Source organism: Crinia signifera, chromosome 3 (genome assembly GCF_055691185.1).
Source record: "Crinia signifera chromosome 3, ASM5569118v1, whole genome shotgun sequence".
Classification (NCBI taxonomy): domain Eukaryota; kingdom Metazoa; phylum Chordata; class Amphibia; order Anura; family Myobatrachidae; genus Crinia; species Crinia signifera.
This window is the reverse complement of record NC_139219.1, coordinates 188373675-188394992: the sequence shown is the minus strand read 5'-3', so window position 1 is coordinate 188394992 and position 21318 is coordinate 188373675. Positions and strand designations below refer to the sequence as shown.

The 21318-nt window shown below is 38.6% G+C and overlaps 1 protein-coding gene across 1 annotated transcript in view; it reads left to right on the top strand.

Annotated features, from left to right (window-relative positions):
• The window catches only part of RNGTT (RNA guanylyltransferase and 5'-phosphatase), a 327115-nt gene that overhangs the window by 100998 nt on the left and 204799 nt on the right, over window positions 1-21318 (top strand). The window contains exons 9-11 of the mRNA XM_083177112.1: window positions 1856-1991; window positions 3181-3252; window positions 21034-21198. Of these exons, the coding sequence (XP_083033238.1) occupies window positions 1856-1991; window positions 3181-3252; window positions 21034-21198 (373 nt within the window). The remainder of the gene's footprint in view (window positions 1-1855; window positions 1992-3180; window positions 3253-21033; window positions 21199-21318) is intronic.

Genomic DNA, 21318 nt, shown 5'->3' with positions numbered 1-21318 from the left:
TTTTTAACAATATATCTACTTTCATATCATTGACTACAAAAATGGAGCCTATCTCTGACACAATTGCCACTTTGCTCTTTGAACTTCTTGTGGTCAGACGTCATCATCCACAATAGGGGAGAACTCGACTTGTTGAGCTAAATTTTCATGTCAAGCGAAATGAGAAAAAACAATTGCTTGATAATTCGGACTGTTACTGGTGGGATTGAAATTACAGTTTGAATAGGCGAGAACTCTACTTGTCGAGCTAAATTTTCATGTCGAGCAAAACGTGAAAACCAAATGCTCGACATTTCGGACCGTTACTGGTGGGATTGAATACCCCCCCCTTTGAACGTAAGAGGGGGGGGGGGGTTCAACATCTCTAAATAAACATTAAGTTGGTAAATCTGTTTTTGTTATTCTGATTTTTGTATAACAAAATTTTTATATTTTTGTTCACTACAGCTGGGAAGATTGTATTGTATCTACTTTATTTGTATTTTAAATTTAGTAGAATTAAGACTTCTGAGCCTAAATCTTCCTTTTTCCAAATCCAGTCATGCCTACAAATAATGTGGTAGAGCATTGGCAAGTTTAATAAAGATAAATGCTTATGAATTTGAAAGTAATTAAATTTAGCAAAATCTAAAAAAAATAAAATAAATAAAATAGGTAAATTCTTCTAATGTAGGTTTTATGCACCTGCGCTGTCAGACACTGATCTAAGGTTTACCTGCGATCATACACTGAACAGAAGAACACCAGGGCACAGAATGATATAACAAATTTTATATATAAAAAAAGGACATAAAGTACACAAATATACATATATTAAAATTAAGTATAGAAAATATGTAATACATAGGCAAATACCATATATTCAAAAATCAAAGGTTTCTCATATACAAATGAGATTCCAAGAGGCAAAAAATGGGTTAAAAGTAGCCAGCAGCACCAGTGAGGTAATACAGTCCGCAAATAAGCATAGCAGCACAGTAAGCATGTGTTAGTATCAGCCGGATAGTAAGTAGCAGCGGTGATTGGGTTAAATGATAGAATGGAGCAGGATTTTAGTAAGCCAGAAATATTTGAAGCAGTTTGTTAGGATGGAAGCTCGATGCGAAATGCCTGGTTTAGCGCTTGTAACGCCAGATGATATAAAGTCAGGTAGCGCAGAGACTTTCCTTAAGGTATGCTCACCCTCCTTGATGTTTTTGGAGACGGTGGGGCGGGGAGCCCGAATGACTGTGGGCTCTACCCGCTGGGATGGTAACTGACGTCCTGTGTTCTCCAAGCGTATGGCTGTCGGGTCGTGAGCCGGTTTTTTGGGCAGCAATGGCTGAGTGTATCGAGCGGGGGTCTGCCGCTGGAAGCCGGAGTGTACACAGCGAGACGCTGGGTCAATGGAGCTGTAGCGTGACCTCTCACGTAGGTGTGCTGGCGTATGACGTCGACGCGTTTCGTTCCCTGGCAACGGGAACTTTTTCAAGACGGAACTTGTGGATACTGTAGATCAGGCATGTCCAAACTATGGGCCTCCAGCTGTTGTGGAAATACAAGTCCCACCATGCCTTGCCACAGTTTGCTATTAGGAAATGCTACAACTATGGCAAGGCATGCTGGGATGTGTAGTTTAACAACAGCTGGAGGGCCACAGCATGCTGTAGATGCTGAGAACCAGTGATCTAAATACATATTTATTTTTCGAAAAATACAAGGAGCAAGACCCCACAGTAAAATATTTAACTTTAATATTTACACCAATTCATCTAACATTGTTTTGCAATAACAGCACATGTTCCACTTCTATATATCTCCAGAGCAAACAAGTTAAATGTCTTAATACCCTTGTTTCTGTTTTCTTATTTTGCAGCTACATGATGATGATTGACGGAAAAAATGAAGTGTTTATGATCGACAGAGACAACTCAGTATTTCTTGTATCTAATCTTGAGTTCCCATTTCGTAAAGACCTTAGAGTACATTTGACAAACACTCTTCTAGATGGGGTAAGACCATGCATTGTGTAATATGCTATAATCTCTTAAGGATATTAATCTCCAAAAATATGTGAACAAACTGAGATGCATTATATTAGTAATTTCAGTCCTATCTGTGCCTAGCTGCACAATGACATACCACACACCCAGTGCTGCTACACGTCCATCTATTTATGCTTGGTTGTCTGTACAGTTAAAATAATTCATGGGCAGGCTTATCAGGAGCATAACCTGTTATGCTTCGTTAGTACTTTTATATGAATTCAATACCTGTATTTAAATACTTTTATTTTTGTTATGATTACTATTTATTTTTGTGTTTTCTCTGATTGTAGTTATACGGCGGTTTGAGACATTTTGGCTCTAGCAATTTTATGTAATGTACAGTATTATTCTCTTTTTATATTTGGTGTATTTAAAAAAATAAAAATAATTCAACACTTCAAATGCTGGCCAAACATTCATCAATCCTGCTGCTCAGTCCAAGTGCTAGTAGAGAGGATTAGTTCTTTAGTAGGCATTTGTTGCACAGGCTGAACAGCTGGATCTCTTGAAGCTTCACTGAGGCCTGTTAGTGTGGTTGGAAGAAGACTACTCCTCTTATCTTAGATCTTCTGCCATTAAAATTGTGCTTTAATAAACCAGGGTGTATCCTTCTCCTATATTTACAAACTGTTATCCCAACCCTTTTGGGATACGGTCACTAGGTCGACATGCATCAGAGTCAACACGTGCATTAGGTCAACATGGGCTAGGTCAACAGTCAAAAGGTTGATATTGGGGTTTTCATGTTTTTTTTTTAACCAACATTTGGCGCCAGGTGTTATTTCATGCTCTACTATCCACTGGGGTGTGTTGAGTGAATAAAATAGTGTGCTGAGCGTAGTGAGGCACTGTGCCTGAAGAATGGCGAGTGGACGACATTCAGGGGGAAAATGCAAAATAACCCATGTCGACTTTATGATTATTGACCTAGCCCGTGTTGAAATAATGCATGTGTTGACATAATGACCCTGTTAACCTAAACCCATGTAGACCTTCAGGTGTTGACCTTGATGCATGTTGACCTCTGTGGTCGACGCAATGTATGTCAACCTTCCCCTTGTCGACCTTATAACCCATACACACCATTTCACTGTCTAAGCTGATTAAAAAAAACTAAAAAATTAATTGAGTTATTTTTTTCCATCTTTTCAAGGAAATGATCATTGACAAAGTGAATGGGCAAGTGGTACCTCGATATTTGATATATGACATCATCAAATTTAGTGTAAGTGTCCAGATTTTACATTATTTCCTAAAAGATTTGTGTGGGGCATTAGGAATAGCTTATTTTCTATGTAAACATTTGGTCTCTGGGATTTATACACCCACTTTTTTGAGTAAAGAGAGCTCCGTTGAATTCATTGTACAGTTCATGGGCTTTGTCATGTTGCTGAAATGCCAAAATTTCTTCCGGGAGGGTGCAAGCAGAAATCTCTGATAAATGCCAACGATTCACACAGTTGGTTGGCTATTGTGCACTTTTATAACAAACCATTCAATCTCCCCCCAAAAGTCCACACCACAAAGCAGTCCCTTTGCAAGCACTGTATGATTATGTTATGCCAAAACAATTGTATCCCCGGACACTCCTTTTTCCATAATATAAAAGGAAATAGTGTATTATTTCACACTTTTTTCATTTTAAAGTTTGAACAATCCCTGTCTTAGTATCTTTTTAATGAACTAGGATCACTAAGGCCTAATATAGAAATTTGTACTTCCTGACTAACCTCCTGCATAATCCGCATCCTCTGCAACCAATGCAGCCATTTATAAGGAGCGCTTCCATGCCATGCAGCCATTAATAAGGAGAGCTTCCATGCCATGCAGCCGTTAATAAGGAGAGCTTCAGTGTTCTGATCATCTGTGTCCCATATATTGACAATCATTGCTTAGAAAAACATTTTTTTTTTGTTAAACTTTGAGAAAAAGACACAGAAGATAGATCTGATATGAATGGCAGTGCATGCCTATTATTAATCCGTCACTTTATACCAATTCCTGGTGGCAAAAACATGCAAAGTATTACACAAGATTAAGGAAAAAATAGGAAAAAATACTGTAGCAAAATTGTACATGGCATTGGAATCTTGCCACCCATCGTGTACCATGTGATGCAAAAGGGATAGATGTTTGAGAACAAATCTGTTCTTAATTTACGAGGTCTAAATTTTGGACGGTAATGTAAATATATTTGAATTATAAATATATATGAATTACTTAATTGGCCTAAGTAAATTTATAGAGTATATACTCTTTCTTTCTCTCTCTCTCTCTCTCTCTCTCTCTCTCTCTCTCTCTATCTCTCTCTCTATCTATCTCTCTATCTCTCTCTATCTATCTATCTCTCTCTATCTCTCTATATATATCTCTATATATATATATATATATATATATATATATATATATATATATATAAAAGAAGGGGTTTGACTCTGAATTGCGCTCGATTGTGTGTGCAGCACCACCAAAATTCCTCCTGTTAGTGAGGAATAGTATAGTATCGAGAGAAAGGGGGGGGGGGATTGGGGTGCGCTACCTAATACAAAGTCTGTACCTCCCAATGTAACATGATAAAATCAATAATGCATTTCAGAAATTCGTTTCCTTATATTCTAAGATGTTCGTAATGATTAGGCCAACTCCATTTCAGGGTATAGTCCTTTTATTATAGATGAAAAAACCCGACGCGTTTCGTCTCTAAGACTTCAGGGGTAAAAACTGGGGGTGGTACAGAAAAGAAGAGGGGGAATTTGTAAATTTATAATACTTTCACATTCTCTTAAAAAAAACACAGTGGTTTAATTTCTTGTTTTACATACCCAATAGCTGACTTAAATATGTGCAGCTGGTCCTAGTAGGAACTTCTGCTTCATTTAATAAAAAACATCTAAAATAATGAATAATCTATGTTAAAAAGAGTGAGGGAGGAGCTAGCGGAAAAAAGAAGAAAAAGTATTTGGCAGAATATTTAGCTCTTACCACAATGTGATTTATGATATGGTCCAGTTAAAAGGAAAATTCTGGATTTAATTGAGATCCAGAATTTTCTTTTTAACTGGACCATATCATAAATCACATTTGTGGAGCCTAGCAGTACACTTTCTATTGACTGGAAGATAAAATACCTTTTGCACCTATTTTCACGTTCAAAAGCCAAGAACTTCCTTTTATACATATATTTACTACAACCGCTGGTGGACATCACGTTCAATTCTGTAATTTATCGAGATCCCACAGTTATATCACTGTGCTACCTAGGAGGTCCCTAGTTTTCGACTACTATCGTGTGACCACCGTATTGTACCATGCCCCTGAGGAAGTAGTGTGTACGATGAAACGCGTTGGGATAAATTGGCGTTTATGGACATCTGTCAACTGTATAACTGTACAATTTGTTGTAACACCATCGATTCACTGCAATTGTAATTTGACCTTACATATATACTGCTATGCTCCTTTGGGCAATTTTTTAATAAATTGTTTTTATTGTTATTTGAAGTATACAGTTCAATTATATAAGGTTATAGCGCACCCTGGAAACCCCCCATTTTTTCCATTTCTTTAACCGGGTCCCATCTAACAGGGGATCCTTTCAGGGTTGCAGCTTGTTGCATCACCCCTATTGAACGCACTGTGTGGCCCTTTTTGCTATTCCATATATATATATATATATATTTATATATATATATATATATATATATATATATATATGCGAAGAAACAGGAGACAAGCGCACAATCAGCGGTAAAACTCAATTCACTTTTATAAAATATATCAGCTCACGTACATGTAAGTTTAAAGATAACAGCTTGCCAGCATATCATAATAAAGAGCGGGTCGTCATCTCACACAAAACCACCGTAGCCGCAGAGCTCCCAGCGTCTCGTCGGTCCGATTTCCCGGCTCCACCAATGTGTCACAGCATTGACACACATTGTCCAATAAGCGACGAAACCGGTTGGGCGAGTTACTGCTGTGACACATTGGTGGAGCCGGGAAATCGGACCGACGAGACGCTGGGAGCTCTGCGGGCTACGGTGGTTTTGTGTGAGATGACGACCCGCTCTTTATTATGATATGCTGGCAAGCTGTTATTTTTAAACTTATATGTACGTGAGCTGATATATTTTATAAAAGTGAATTGAATTTTACCGCTCATTGTGCGCTTGTCTCCTGTTTCTTCGCATGTACCTTGGGACCGTGGAATCGGTCATTTCGGAGGAGAGCTGCACCGTACTAAAAACTTGAAAGAAGTGATTTACTAAGGACTAGCGCAGCCTGCTTGTTTTTTTATATATATATATATATATATATATATATATATATATATATATACACTTTTTTTTTGCAGTGTCAGAATTCTAGCATGATAATGATATTTAGAAAAATGTTCTATTCTTATATCAATCTAAAAACATAAAATAATGTTAGATAGCATTGTTTTTTATCAAATCCCTTTGTTAGGAAACAAGCTTTTAATGTGTTCTGATGTATACAGTGGCCTGCTTTATGTTCCTGGACTTTATTCAGCGATGTCTGGTGTCTCAGATAAGAGCTCCATAGGTTGTAAAGCATCCTCTACATTTTGTTTGGTAGAATGGACCATAATTCATTCCCAACAAGTTCATTGTTTATGCTTATAGACAATTATAAATCAAAACAATGCGTATCTTAGGACATGTTTTCACCATGCTGCACTCTTCAAAGGAGAAACCTTACATGTATTCTCCCTGCATGCTCAGTGTGAATTTGTGCAGTTGTTTATTATCTCCGGGGTATTGATTATAGGGTCTATCGTGCCTAAAGGTTGACATAAGCAAATGGTCAACACAGAAATGGTTGGCATTTGAAAAGGTCGACATTTTGTAGATTTGCTCAAATGGACATTAAATTTAGTGTACCATGTACTCTTTCTTTGCTCACCATGTTTCAGGCTACAGTTTACCATTTCCAGTTGTAGTCCATGCGGATGGTAAAGTATGAAATAAAAAAGTTGGAAAAATTGTGAAAAACTTTTGACAACCATTACCATGTTGACCTATTGGGCGGTATTCAGTGTGAATACCGGCAACGTGCAGCGAATCCTGTTTAGGATTCGCTGCACATTCGCCACTGGTCGACGCGTTCCAGAGCCCCGCCGGCTCCGGTATTCAATGAGTCAGGGGCTCGCTGCCCCTGACCGGCTAATATGAGCTCCTGCGGCGAACGCCGCAGGGAGCCTGAGGACGGTGGCAGGCAGGGAGATGGAAGTCTCCCTGCCTGCCCCAGAATGTTTGTGGGGGAGAGGTGGGCTCCCTCGGGAGCCAGGCAGCACAGGCTGCCCCCCGCGGGTGCCAGCAGGGGACCGGGTATATTCACTACACCCGATCATGAATATGTAATGATCGGGTGAAGTGAATATATGAATATCTAATGAGCGGCTCGGCTCCTGCCCCCTGCTGGCTGGTCTGTGTAAAAAAAAATATATATATATATTTTTTTAAATTAAATATATGTTCATGTGCTTACAGCACATGAATAAAAATAGCATGCCCCTCCTCAGAATAAAATTCCTGATTTTTTGACACCAATTGTAAAAAACAAAACTTTAAAAGTTCACATTCCACTTCACCATAAAAAGATAGCGATTGCTACTCGGTGAATCATGGCGAAAAACACCTTGAAATGTATTCGCCATCTGGGCATTGAATAGGGTGATTCACCGTTTTAGTCAGAAATTCGCCTTACAGCACAAAATCGCCATAAAAACCTGGCGAATCAGCCTCATTGAATACCGCCCATTGTCTGTCGGCCTAACACATGTCAATCCAAACACATTCCAAGTCCCTGACTGTGCTTTGTTTGTGCTTATCACCCTTCAGCTGCCTTTGAGTTTCCCGTTGTTACCCTTTGCCATTTAAAGATGCGTCCTTATACTTCTATCCTCAGTACATCATGCAGCTTGAGATACCTTTTAGTAAACAAGCAGGCAGAACCCATGCTACCATCAGGTATCTTTAATTTAAAAAAATAAAAATAAAATTATATATGAAAATGCATACATTTTGTATACAGTATATGCACCAGCCTTAATTTATGCATTCTCTGCAGGTATAAGCATCTAGATTTTGCCCTGTCTCCTCATCATGGACAAGTTTAGCAAAAGACTAGTATAGTTTTGCAACATTTCCGCTGCTTTGGCATGGTTGACAACTGTAACTTTGGTGGGTGGTCCCCCAGAACGCGCTTCATCAGTCATTATTATTACCCTCTTTGAAGTGCTCCCACCACCGAAATACTGCATCATGACTAATTGTTTCTCCACCATATGCTTTCTGTAACATTTCATGATTTTCATTTCTGCGGTTTACAAGTTTTATCACAAAATTCAATCCGACATCTCAGATGTAATCTCAGACACATCTTTCTCATCTGCCATGACGAAACATATGAAGATTTTCCATTTGCTGTAAAAAAAAAAAAAAAAAATTGCAGTCCCCGACACCTCAATGTATGAGCTTCACATAACCAGCAGGGTTGCCATTTTCTACCTATGAAACAGAAAAACCGAGGCAGTCTCGTTACTTTTAAATCTGCCCTCATATACATATTTGAGCTATATAAGCTTTTTTTACTTAGATTGACACTTTCTTTACATTGCCGAGCATAAAATACACTTAAATAAGTGTTTCATGAATTAAAACCACCAAATGCAGGGTTAAAGTACATTTTGCAGCACAAACATATTGCGAATCAACAATAAAATGGCATTAAGTGATACATTAGATATCCATTATATAGAAAACCAAAGAGATTACTCTATAGGATGAATGCATTGGCCTGAAATAAAGCAGGTGAATAAAAGAAGCTATTCATATAATTTCTCATGGAATATAGAACGTGGTGTTACAGTCATCTCAGTTATTGAACTTCAATTTTCCGTTTCTGCAAACTATAATTGAGACTCACAATTTAGTCTTTCTGCATTTTCATTAAACCACAAATCCAATAATATTGTCTGAATTCACAATTGAGCACACTGACAATTATTCCGTTCTGCATTCAAGAGACACAGTATTTTCCTTAAAGTTAACCCGCTGCTGTACATTTTTTTATTGTTAAATAATTGTAACTTTTTTTTAGAGATGTCTTCTGACCCCCCCTCATTTTGGTTTGAAATCTGGAGTCCTCTTTGTGGATTAAACTTTTGTTTGCCTGTTTTTGTTCCTGCAGTGTTATTAACCTTAGTGACCTTTGTTTCCAGTCAGCACAAAGTGCTGCATTCCACTCCTACCTCTTACTGTATGGTGTTTTACAGGTGTTTTTATTTTTGTGACACCCTTTTTAATAAAGTCCCTATAAAATATATATATATATATGTATATATGTGTGTGTGTGTGTGTGTGTGTGTGTGTGTATATATATATATATATATATATATATATATATATATATAATTAGGGGGACTTTATTAAAGAGTGTGTCACAAAAATAAAAACACCTGTAAAACACCATACAGTAAGAGGTAGGAGTAGGTGGAATGCAGCACTTTGTTACTTGCTTATACTGGGTATCTTTTATTTTATTGTCAATAAAATGAACATAATTTTACGGTGCCACCCTTATAATATGGGCACCGTGATGCTGTTTTTGTATATTCAAAATGTATAACATCATCTTATTTATAAGATTTCCCTAATGAATTCTGCTACCCAGTTTCCACACCGCCCTCCTGCTGCAGCCAACTACTAGCCCATTAATGTGCCCCTAAGGAGTGCTGCACTAATTTTCTAAACTCCCTCCCTCTGGTCTCCAGTATGAATTGTAGACTGCATGTGCAGTCTAATGCCGGGCAGGGTCTGAGCACACGCCCCATACCCGGCAGAGCAGCACTGCGCAGTGTGACCTCTCAGCGTGACATCAGAGGTCATGCTGTGCAGGCAGGCAGAGATCACGCCCGCCCACCTAGCCAGCCCAAAGCAAGCTACTCCGCAGTCCAGCTCCCCGCCCCCCACGGCTCCCGGCAGTATGAAGCCGCACTTCCGCACGCCCAGCAATCAACTTAAGCAGCAACCCTGGTCCAGGCAGTATGAAGCTATCCGACCACCCACCCAGCAACCCGGCCGCAAAAGTAAGTAAATGCGGGGCGGCCAGCGCATTTTTTTTTAATTAGGAAAGCTAATCCCGTGATCCTGGGAATCCCGGAATTGAGAATTTTTCAATCCCGAATCCCAGGATTGAAAAAAATGCCCCGGTATTGGCCTCCCTACCGAGTATTGAAAGGAATTTTTTTAATTAATGTGACATGGGTAATTTTGTAAATGTAGTAGCTATTGGTTGTCACTTTGCTCTCACTGAAATTGGGTTGGATTGGAGTCGTTTATTTTCTCCAATCTTGGTGCTATGCAAGTAATAACCAGTGAGCGTCTTTCAAGCCCCAACAAAGAGGTTTTACTCTTTTGTCTTTCAACACTGCTTGGAAAACGGTCACTGGTTATTTGATCCGGGACCCCACCACAGACAGGTGTATGCTAGTCACACCATGGGCATCGTGGGCGATTGAAGTTTAAAACAGAAGAAGGCTAAAGTTCAAGTAATGCTATTTGCACAAGCAAACCTGAGCAACGCTGGGTAACTCAGCTAGTTAATTAGATTAATATAAATGTACAACAAGAAGTCCATGTATGTTAAATGTATATTTCTGTAACAAAACTACTGCTTATTTATATGTTCTGTGGGTTTGCAACTGAATTTTTTATTTCCCTGACTATTAAGTAAAAAATATGTTGACGTTTCCATTTGGAAAGGCAGATGTCAGCTGTGTGCTTTGGATCGTCAGTAATAATGTTAGCGCTGCTAATAATAATTTAGCTTGTTCATGTTCAGTATCATTAAAGTTTCTAAAATACTGTAGAGACATATGTTTTCTTATGGGTCAGTAAATCAAGCTTTCCTGTTTGTCTGCATAGCTTGTAAGGGGTTTTTATAGTGTTCAACAAATCATTTAAGAATGTATCCAGCAGCTAGACACTTTATCTGTTCATTTGCTGATTAATAAAAAGACAAATGTTTTCATCAAGAAGGTCTCCATCCACTTGCTTTAGTTAATGATGCTAATTATTGTGACTGGATACTAGATTTTATCTTGAATATTTTTATAGCTATATTTTTATAGCTTTTGTATTTGATAGATCACAAACTATTAACAGCTGTGGAAAAGCATAACCTTTGTGTACTGTGTATACAGGTTGAGTATCCCTTATCCAAAATGCTCGGGGCCAGGAGAATTTTGGATAACAGATTATTCTGTTTTTCAGAATATTTTTATATTTCAATGATGTATTTTGAAGTATCTTGCATTTATGCTGTTAACACATCAACCACATGAAATACACACAAATATATTTTATTTGTGCATAAAACAAGGTTTCAAAACATGAAACAAAATTTGAATGCCAAGCAATCATTGTCTTGCACGTATTTAGTGCCAGTTACATATATCCCCAGTAGTGCTGTTAAAAATGTCCCCAGTATGCTTTTAGCCAGAAAAAAGAAAATCACTTTCTGGACTTTATGGTTTTCAGAATAATTTGGATAAAGGATGCTCAACCTGTAGTAATCCAGCAAAACTAATGCTTGCTAAAAGTGTAAGTATCAGCTCCAGTTGGGTCAACACCACCTCAGTATGGCATACTCCCTTCTTGCTTAAACAGTCCATTGTACTGCAACAGATGTGGAACCAGTCTGCATCCTGCTAGTGTCCGTGCTAGGCTGTTTTAGCCGCACCCTGGCCACCACTGAATGTGTGAAATGAAACTTTTTCACCGCAAAAATCAGTTCTTAACTCTGATGATGTTTGTCATATTTGTGGCAATTATTGTGTTGCAAAAGAAAGAAAAAATATTACTGTATTACCAGGCTTATTTTGGCAATCACCTAAGCCAGCAATACAAGAATTGGTTGCCTCACAATATTTGTAAAACCTACGTGGAATCACTCCGCAATTGGATTAAAGGGGATAGAAAAAAGGATTCATTTCTGCATACTGTACCTATTTTGTGGTGTGAGCCGAAATAGGACTCGAGTGACTGCTATTTTTGTGCTGTGAATGTGATGGGTATGAACCAATTAAAAAAACACAAATGGGAATACCTAAATTTGAATTCTGAAAAATAACTGATGACATCTAGCAAAGGTTTAGCTGTACCATCATTTAGTTCTGTATTCGAAGTTGAATGTGATGATGTGGAAGGGATAAATTCGTCCAGTGCAAATAACATGAAGGAAAGTGCGTTTGAAAAAAGTTCTTCTACCCAAACAAATTTTCTCAAAAGGGACTAGATGAATGGTTTGTTACTTAAATTTCTTGGTCAAAGTAGCTGAGCTTTTAGCATCCAGACTTCAAGAAAAGCACTGTTTTGAGTTGGATTATTATAACGTATCAGAATAGAGAGCAACCCATATTGTGTAGGAATAGCTCTTCCTGCTTCACCTGTGTACCGAGGTGAAGCAGGCTGCAGTGGCGCTGAGATGTATAAACATCTGTTGAATTGAGGAGTGAAAACTCATGCCATGTACACCGCCACATTCAGGCTTGTGAGTAAAGCAACGCGTGCTTATATCCACTCCCCTCCCCCTATATCAACTTTTCATGCATGTACACGTATCCTGTAGACCTAGAAATAGTAGCATTGGCATGAGAAGAGTTGTTAACCATTTCATAGGCAGCAGAGACATCTAGAAGTGAATAAAAGGTTTCTATATTTAGCCGAGATCAAAACATTAGTCTGTCTAATGTTGGTAACAAAACCTATATTGAAGTACCAGTTGTGTGGTTTTAAGCTAGCCTTGACTTGGAAGGACCGGTTTGCTGAGCATTTAGAAAATGTTACACAAGTTTTTTTCTTTTCCAGAAAAGGGTTAATCATTGCATGGCTGAAAAGGAATGCAGAAACACCTGTAGGGAGAAATTACGTTATTAGTTATTGGAATAAGCATATAACAAAAGGATCAACTGATTTGTAGGACCAAGAGTGTATGTAGGGAGGGTAGGAAGAAAGAAGAGTGTAGATAGTTTGGATCAAATGCACCAAACTTCAATACGTGATAATGTGGGGAGTGATAAATGGCCAGCTCCTAACTGTCATTTTAAAACCCAGCCTGTAACATGGCAGCTATAAGCTTATTGGCAGGTTGTTTATTACTCTTAACTTTATCACTTATTGAAGTTTAATACATTTGGCCCATTACCTTTATTTGAAAAAGCAAATGAAGAAATGTTGCAGAGGTTCAGTGAAGAGAATAGAGTACAGTTTTATGTTGTATTTTGTCATGTTGCAATTGCTTCAGAACACTAACCATCTAAAATGATCAGGCTTTGATATCATTTATTTTACATCTTTTAATAAAACCATGTTTTAAAAAATATTCATATGGGATCTGAATGTATGTAGATATATTTTACATCTTTAACCCTTTGAGTGTCAACATCTCTGAGAGATGTGCGAAATGTTGGCTAAAAATGGCAGCATCGCTCACATTTGTTATGTAATGTTAAAAAAATGTTGTGTAAGAGAAGATTATATTTCCTATATAAGGTAAACATTAAAGGTCATTATGGTGAATAAAAATGTTTGCTTGGCAATTTTCACACCAATTTTGACAAATTAACTTGGCACTCAAAAGGGTTAAACATACAAAGTACAGTGCACTCAGACATCTCAATAGCATATAAGGTTTTCAATTAAAATAAACATGAAGGAGCTTAAAAAAACATGAGGGGTTTCTGTGTGTATTGTCTCTCTTTAATGGTTTAGAGTTTTTTGCTTTAAGATTAGAAATGTTAGAAATGTTAGTTGTGGCTTTCTCCTGTCCTATAGGATTTCTAGGAGAGGAGTTTGTGGAATCTTATCACCTCTTATCTGTTTCACCCTCCCTAATGGGGATATTGAATACCGAATCACAACTGTTGGGCTGGCCCAACAGCCGTGACCCTGTCCCGTTCTCGGCTGGCTCGACGGTGATTCCGCTGGCGGGATTCGGTGTCCTGCCTGCCGAATGGCGAATAGGGGGCATGGCTGTGAGATACGGCCATGGATCACCGAGCTGCAGCAGTGATCTTGATAATCCAAGGCCGTTCTCGGCAGAATGGGTCCGAATATATAGTCAAAATGTAATATCAAGTTATTCAGAATCGCACAGTGTTCAGCCGCATTCAATGCTGATGCGTGCCCCGTTTAGTCCTTATCGCATAGAACAATAGACTGTGCAGACAAGTCTATCTGAACTATGTCATCTGTAGAATATATTTGGCATAGCCTAAATCTAAAGGGGTGTACATATAGGCCGACCCAGCGGCCGTCGATACAGATTTTATATAGACGACCGGTGGGTTGCCGGCATCGGCCAGGAGGCAGAGAGGTATACTGCACTGAGCAGCATGGCACTGCTTTCGATCTAGCAGATCTAAGCATAAATAGACTTGCCTGCCTAGTATTTTTGTGCTTTCAATCCCGTTGCCGCAGGGCCATGCATCGGGATCGAATCTGCAGCTAACACAGGGTCACTTGATTCGATTTGGACTATATAGTCCAAATCGAACCAAAAATGACACTGAATCCCACAGTATGTACAAATCATAAAACACATCTAAAGTGTCCACAGCATAACTTAATATCTCCAATTTTACACATTTCTATTCTCTTCACTAACACTTGGCAGGTCTATTTCTTATGTGTTTCTTTAATATTGCAGTCCAATAATAACATCCATTATTCTTTTACCAGCCATTCTCACTTTGATCACGTCTGTTCTCAAAGTACGAGCAGTCATCAGCCTTTGAGTCATTTATCTTTCTCGTCATTGTAGGTTAAATCCTGTCTAGTTTGGACAGTTGTTTGACATACTTCAGTAATGCTTTTAGAGGTTCTTCTGTTTGAGCTGCCTATTGCATTAATCATCTGGATGTGTTTTACAGTGACATTCCTGATTCCTTCACAATATGTTCTTGTAGCATTCCATATGTTATATAGACATTTGTTTTGAATATACAATTACGGGCAGACACATTACTAAAGAGGTCTCATGAGTGTAGAACATATGTTTTTCAACCTAGAGGGGTTTATCAGACATTTAATATTCCTAGTATTGGTATGATTCATTATGAAACGTGAATAATAGAATTACTGTAACCTATGCCCCATAACTCTAAAAGATCAATACAGGTGAGTATCCCTTATCCAAAATGCTCGGATAATTGTAAGTATTAAAAAGGGTCGGGGGAGGGGGGGGACAACAAACAAATTTGAATTATTAAAAAAAAACCACGGTTTTTGGAATAATTTGGGTAATGGATCTCCGGATACAGGATACTCAACCTGTACCTTGAAATGTCACTTATTCCAAAAGCAGGTTTCCTGCCTTAAAGCATGGTGCAGAGCACACCATTAATGGACTTCTCTGGAGGGTAGTCTTCGCGCTAGGCTGTTTTAGCAGGGCGCTGCCCCCTTCCCGGTTTGTAAAGGGAAAAATTTGTCCTTCCCCTCTAGCAGCTTCCTGCTAGAACAGTCTGCTGCCTGTCCTCGCTGGTGCGCATGAGGAAGCCCAGTGCCGCCGTAGATGCCTGTCGCTTCCACAGGGACTTCAGTTGGGCAAGCCTGCCCCCTTTTGTGACGTCGGGCACCCGGGCCCACCCACAACTTTGACATCCACGAGCATGGTCTGCCCTGGCCTGCCAGTTCCTAGAAGGAACACTAGGAGCGGATACGGTCAGTAGGTCGATAAGGGGAATGTCAAGAATCATTAGGTCGACATGACTGAAGGTTAGGTCGACACAAGCATTAGGTCATCATGGGGTTAGGTTGACCGTGAAACGGTGGGCATGCAGTTTTTCCATTTTTTCCAAGCAGACATATGCGGACAGGCAGTATTTCATGCCCTACTATCCACTAGGGGGGGTGGTTGGGAGAGTAAAAGTGTTATGAGTGTACCAAGTCTCCTTGCCTGAAGCATCGCGAGCGCAGTGCTACGTTACGGTGTCCATGTCGACAATCGGGTCAAAACCGTGGAAAAACCCATGTCGACTTTTGACTTGACATAATGCTTGTGTCGACCTATTGACCCTGTTGACCTATCCCCATGTCAACATTCAGTCATGTCAACCTTCAGGCATGTCGACCTAATGCTTGTCTCTCCTATGATCCCAACCCCTCTGGAGTCTGATGCAGAGCTGCCGCTAACTAAATCCCGCTAACTAAATGGGAGATATTCTTCATTATGGACTACAGTAGTTTTCTTCCCTTAAGTAATAATCTTTGGGTTCCAAATTATTTTAGCTGTGTGCTGTAAGTTAAATTACAACTTAAGTATATGTGACGTAGATGCCATTCTGACTAAAAATGATTAAACTTCCCTAATATGATATATCATGTACACTATTAAACAAATCTGACAAAATATTTGAATTCAAAGTTTCAGTTTACTAAATCTTTCCACCCTGAAGTATCACACATACAGTACAAGTTAGTTGTGTTACTGCATCCGTGTTATCTGCATTTATAAACTTCTATTCTAATCTGCCACGTGAGTTTTTTTATTTAATTTATTTACCCATTTGCCTGACATACTGTAGATACATAAGATGCAACCACGCCAATAATTTCTTTCCATGACATGGTTGCATCTGATGATGACATGTTAGAAGTAGAGATGTATGGTATCATTTTTACCCGGATTTACTCAGTTCTAAAAGGGGAAAACAGTTGTCACATGTTTTTTATAGTCAATAGAATTCCACTTTGAGAACCAAGTAAATCCAGATAAAACGAAATCTGCACATCTCTAGTAAATAGCTTCCACTGATGGCCACAGAGACAGACCGTTATTGAGACAGTGCTGGCCCTTCTGTTTTTCTCCAGCCACAGTGAATGGGCCATCTGACAGCCACGGCTGCAGGAAGACAAACTTCCAACAGCCTCACATAGGCTCACAGTTCTCATGGCAGTCATACGTTTTGCTATTGTTTTGTCCTTTCAAAAAATTATATAAAAACCTAGGATCGTCAATGGCTATTTATATTGCAATAAGAGGCTTTTTGGTCATGTGATTTTGGATTGTCTCGTTCTTTCATAAGAGGCTTCTTATAGATGTATTTATGTATAACATGTGCCCTCACGGTCACCCAAATTGGAATAAATACTGTATAAATTAATTTGTGCAGCACTCACAGAATTGCATTAAAAAAAACTATCACAGCAGTAGTTTCTAATGTTTCATTGATCACTCATTTTCATCAGGGATCTAAGAATACATTGTATCTTAAGTGTACAACTCAATGATGTCATTAGTCATGAATCACTGACTATGATGTGCTTAATAACAAGCCCAACCTTTAAACCACAGTATACATACTGATCAAAAAAAATTACTAACATTACACATTATCTACTAGATATTCTCACAGTATATATACACAGTATATATATTAGCCACTTACCTCAACTCTCACTGAAAATTCTAAGTGAAATAAACAGGTTAGTTTTTTTTTTTTTTAAACATAAATGTTAGAGGAGTCATACTAATACCTAGTACCCTTGCAAAATCATTAGGAAATCTATTAAGAATTATGCCGGCTGAAGAATTAAAAATATTTTAAACCCAGGTGTTCATTTAAACCTGTAATGCAGAGGTGGCCGGACCGGGAACTACTTTTTGTATACTTACCGGTGATCTGATGATGTCTGCCACTGTGCCAAAATTCAGATTATGCCATATTGACGCCACTAATCCACCTGCTTTTGACAGAAACACAGCCAAAACTGAAAGGTTTCCATCCATCTCAATCCAACCTAAAAAGATGACGGATTGAGGCAGGGAGGACGGCGCTGGGCGAGCAGCAGCAGCTTACACGGGGAGCAGTCCTCGTGTCCGGCTCCTGTACTCACCCACCAATTCCCATACCCACACACCGCCATGCCTCCTCACGTTGCCGCCCTCACCCAGTCCCCACGCCGGCCGGGTGAGCACCAATCAGCGGCCAATCCAACGTTGGATTTTGCCGCTGCATTGAATAATGGATTCCAGATTCATTCCGGCAAAAGAATTTCGGAATGGATCCGGCATCAATTGAATATATACCATATCCTGAGCTGTGAGCGAAATGGTGACTAATTTGAAAAGTTTTACCAGATGCTGCAGTTAATTACACGTGGTACAACAAAAACGGACATGTTTACATCTTAAGAAATGGCTTAGGATCTTTGTGTCACATCTGGGTAATGTCTTTTTCTATATAAAGACGTTAGTTTAGTATTGGACCCAAATCTGGGTCTGATTTATTTATTTAGTTGGGGGGGGGGGGGGGGGGGGCGGGGGGGGGGACTTCATGAATAATATTACTGTCTGCATAAAAAAATAGGTAACTCGAGGCTCACATTTGCATTTGTGTCCGTAGAGGACTGCCTAATAAAGCTTCACCATCCACTAACATATCTTTGTTTACAGTAGCTTGATATAAAATCTCATTCTTGTAATCTTATCTGCAATAGGTTCTGCATTAATCCATTTCACAAGCAAAAGGGAGATTTATAATATGAAGAGCTAAACGCAAAGATTTTGTGTGAAACCTGTTAAATAAACCTAAACTGTTCCTAACCATATCTTTGGCAAATAAAGTAGTGACTTCATGTCCACACTTCATAATTTTGACATTTAAATAGTTAATCTCTTCTTCACTTACAAAGATAGTGAATTAAATAGGATTATTTTTAGAGTTGTGCTGATCAATAAGGATTTAAATGACTCTTTGATGCCTTTCCAGAATATCAAAAGGTCATCCATAAACCGCTTGTAAAATAAATTATTTTGCAGCAATCCTAGTGCTACTTACGAAAACTTCTACACTAAATAACTATTTATCTATCAATCAATCTATCTATAATATACAGTGTGTGTGTGTGTGTGTATATATATATATATGTGTGTGTGTGTGTATGTATATATATATATATATATATATATATATATATATATACTTGCTCGAAGCAAAAGCTTCGACAGCTAGTCTTCTACCTTTTGTGTTTGTGCATGTGTGAGAAAGAGATGTAATTTCACACTCTGCCAGTAGATGGCAGTGTTTCAAAGACTCATGGACACTAAAAATATCTATTAGATAGAGATATATATATATATATATAAAATGTTAAAGTACTTTTTCACACACAAAATCTATAGTGAACAATATTCTTTGGTCTGGTTGAATTTTTTCAACCCTCTTTTTGGTACTGGTTTCCTAGCACGGCACCCATCGCATGGCATACCATAAGGCATACGATGGTATGCGATGCGATGGCAGCCGATGTTATACTAGATTGTAAGCTCCTCCGAGTAGGGCCCTCTTCCCTCCTGTTGTCAAAGCCCACTTCTCTTCACATTTCACTCACAGCTCTCCTTTACTCCAACACTCAGTGACCATCTTCATACTCATCTCCATCATTGGCCTCAAGCCTCTAGTTGTATGTTGATTGGGTCCTCACTACTTACATTTAAGCTGTAATGTGTATTGAACTGTGGTGCTCTTTATTTGTACTGTATTTTTGTTATTTATTCAATGTTATGCCAAGTTTTGTCTCCCTATATTGTTCCTTTGTACGGCGCTGCGAAACACTTGTGGCGCCTTATAAATAAAATTATAATAATAATAATAATAATACAATTTTAAATTGTATACCATCGCATTGTATGCCATATACAATGGTATACGATTAAAAATTGTAGAAGCACCCTAATGGGTGTTTTCAATGTTAAATGTTCCCCCTATAAGATAATTAATTGTATAAGCACCATAATGGGTGCTTAAAATGTTAAAAGCACCCCCACGCCACCCCCACTATCAACGCCAATCTAAAGCGTGGCGAGCGGCAGTGGTACGCGTCCTCAGACCTTTTCATACCCCCACCATCCAAGTCGGCATGGAGTCGAGTCTATATAGTGTGGCTCGCCACCGAGCCCGAAGCATGGCGAGCGGACACGGAATACATGCGCTCGCCACGCTTCTGGCTCAGTGCACTATATAAGATCAACTCCACGCCGACGTGGATAGTGGGGGTATGAAAAGGTCGGAGGACGCGTACCGCCGCCTCTCGCGGGCTCGCTGCGCTTGCCACGCTTCGGGTTAACGCCGATACTGGGGGTGGCATGGGGGTGCATTTAACATTGTAAGCACCCATTAGGGTGCTTATATAATTAAAAATCCTATAGGCTTATACAATTTAAAATCGCATCGCATGCCATATGCCCTCATGCGATGCGATGCCATACAACTTAATATCGTGGGCACCGTGCTAGGAAACAAGTACCCACTTTTTTTCTATTAAATCAGGGTCACAGTTAAGAGAAACAACACTCAATGTGTTTTGTCTCAATGGGTAAATCTACAAATGTAGACTATGAATTTTAAGACCAGTACAAATGGTTATGTAAAAATGATGTTTCAGAATTGTTAACCAATACTTCTTGATATATACAGTTTTACAGATAATTGGACTTCACTAAACAAATTGATTGAAAACAGTATTTAGTAAAGTCAAATTATAACTTACAGTCAGACCCTTTTTATATACATAATAAATATATATCCTGGAATTCTTGTATTACTGCATGGCATATAAAACATTTGAGTAGTTTCAAAGGGGTATTTTTACCTTTTTAGTTACAAGTTTGCTAACTAATTTGAGTATTTTTGTTTGGTGTAATCTCCTTTCCACTTTTTTTCTGGTTTTTATTTAAGGCTAACACAGTACTGATAAACACTTTTCAGAGTAATCTCATAGTTTGTAAACATTTATATAAAATTGCAGCAAGTATGTGATTCTGTAAACTTAAAAATCTCCTCCCATCAGATATGTATATTAAACAGCCAATCCTAGATGCAATGTTAAAAAATGTATTCTATTTTGAGTAAATGCTGATGATTCTTTTTTTGATTGTGTACTACTTTTTGTCAGATTCTTTCTATTTTTATTTGCAGGGCCGACCTGTTGGGGAATGTGACTTTAACGTCCGATTGTCCTGCATTGAAAAGGAGATCATTTTTCCCAGACATGAGAAGATGAAGACTGGACATATAGATAAAGCACAAGAACCATTTAGTGTTCGGAACAAGCCATTTTTTGACATACATGCTGCAAGAAAGGTACATACACACACACAATATGAAAGTAAATTTAAACAGTGATGTCTTGAAATATAAATAAGAAAGAGTGCATTGTTCTGTAGTATTAGGTTGCAGTGTTTGTCTTTTTCTTATTCATAT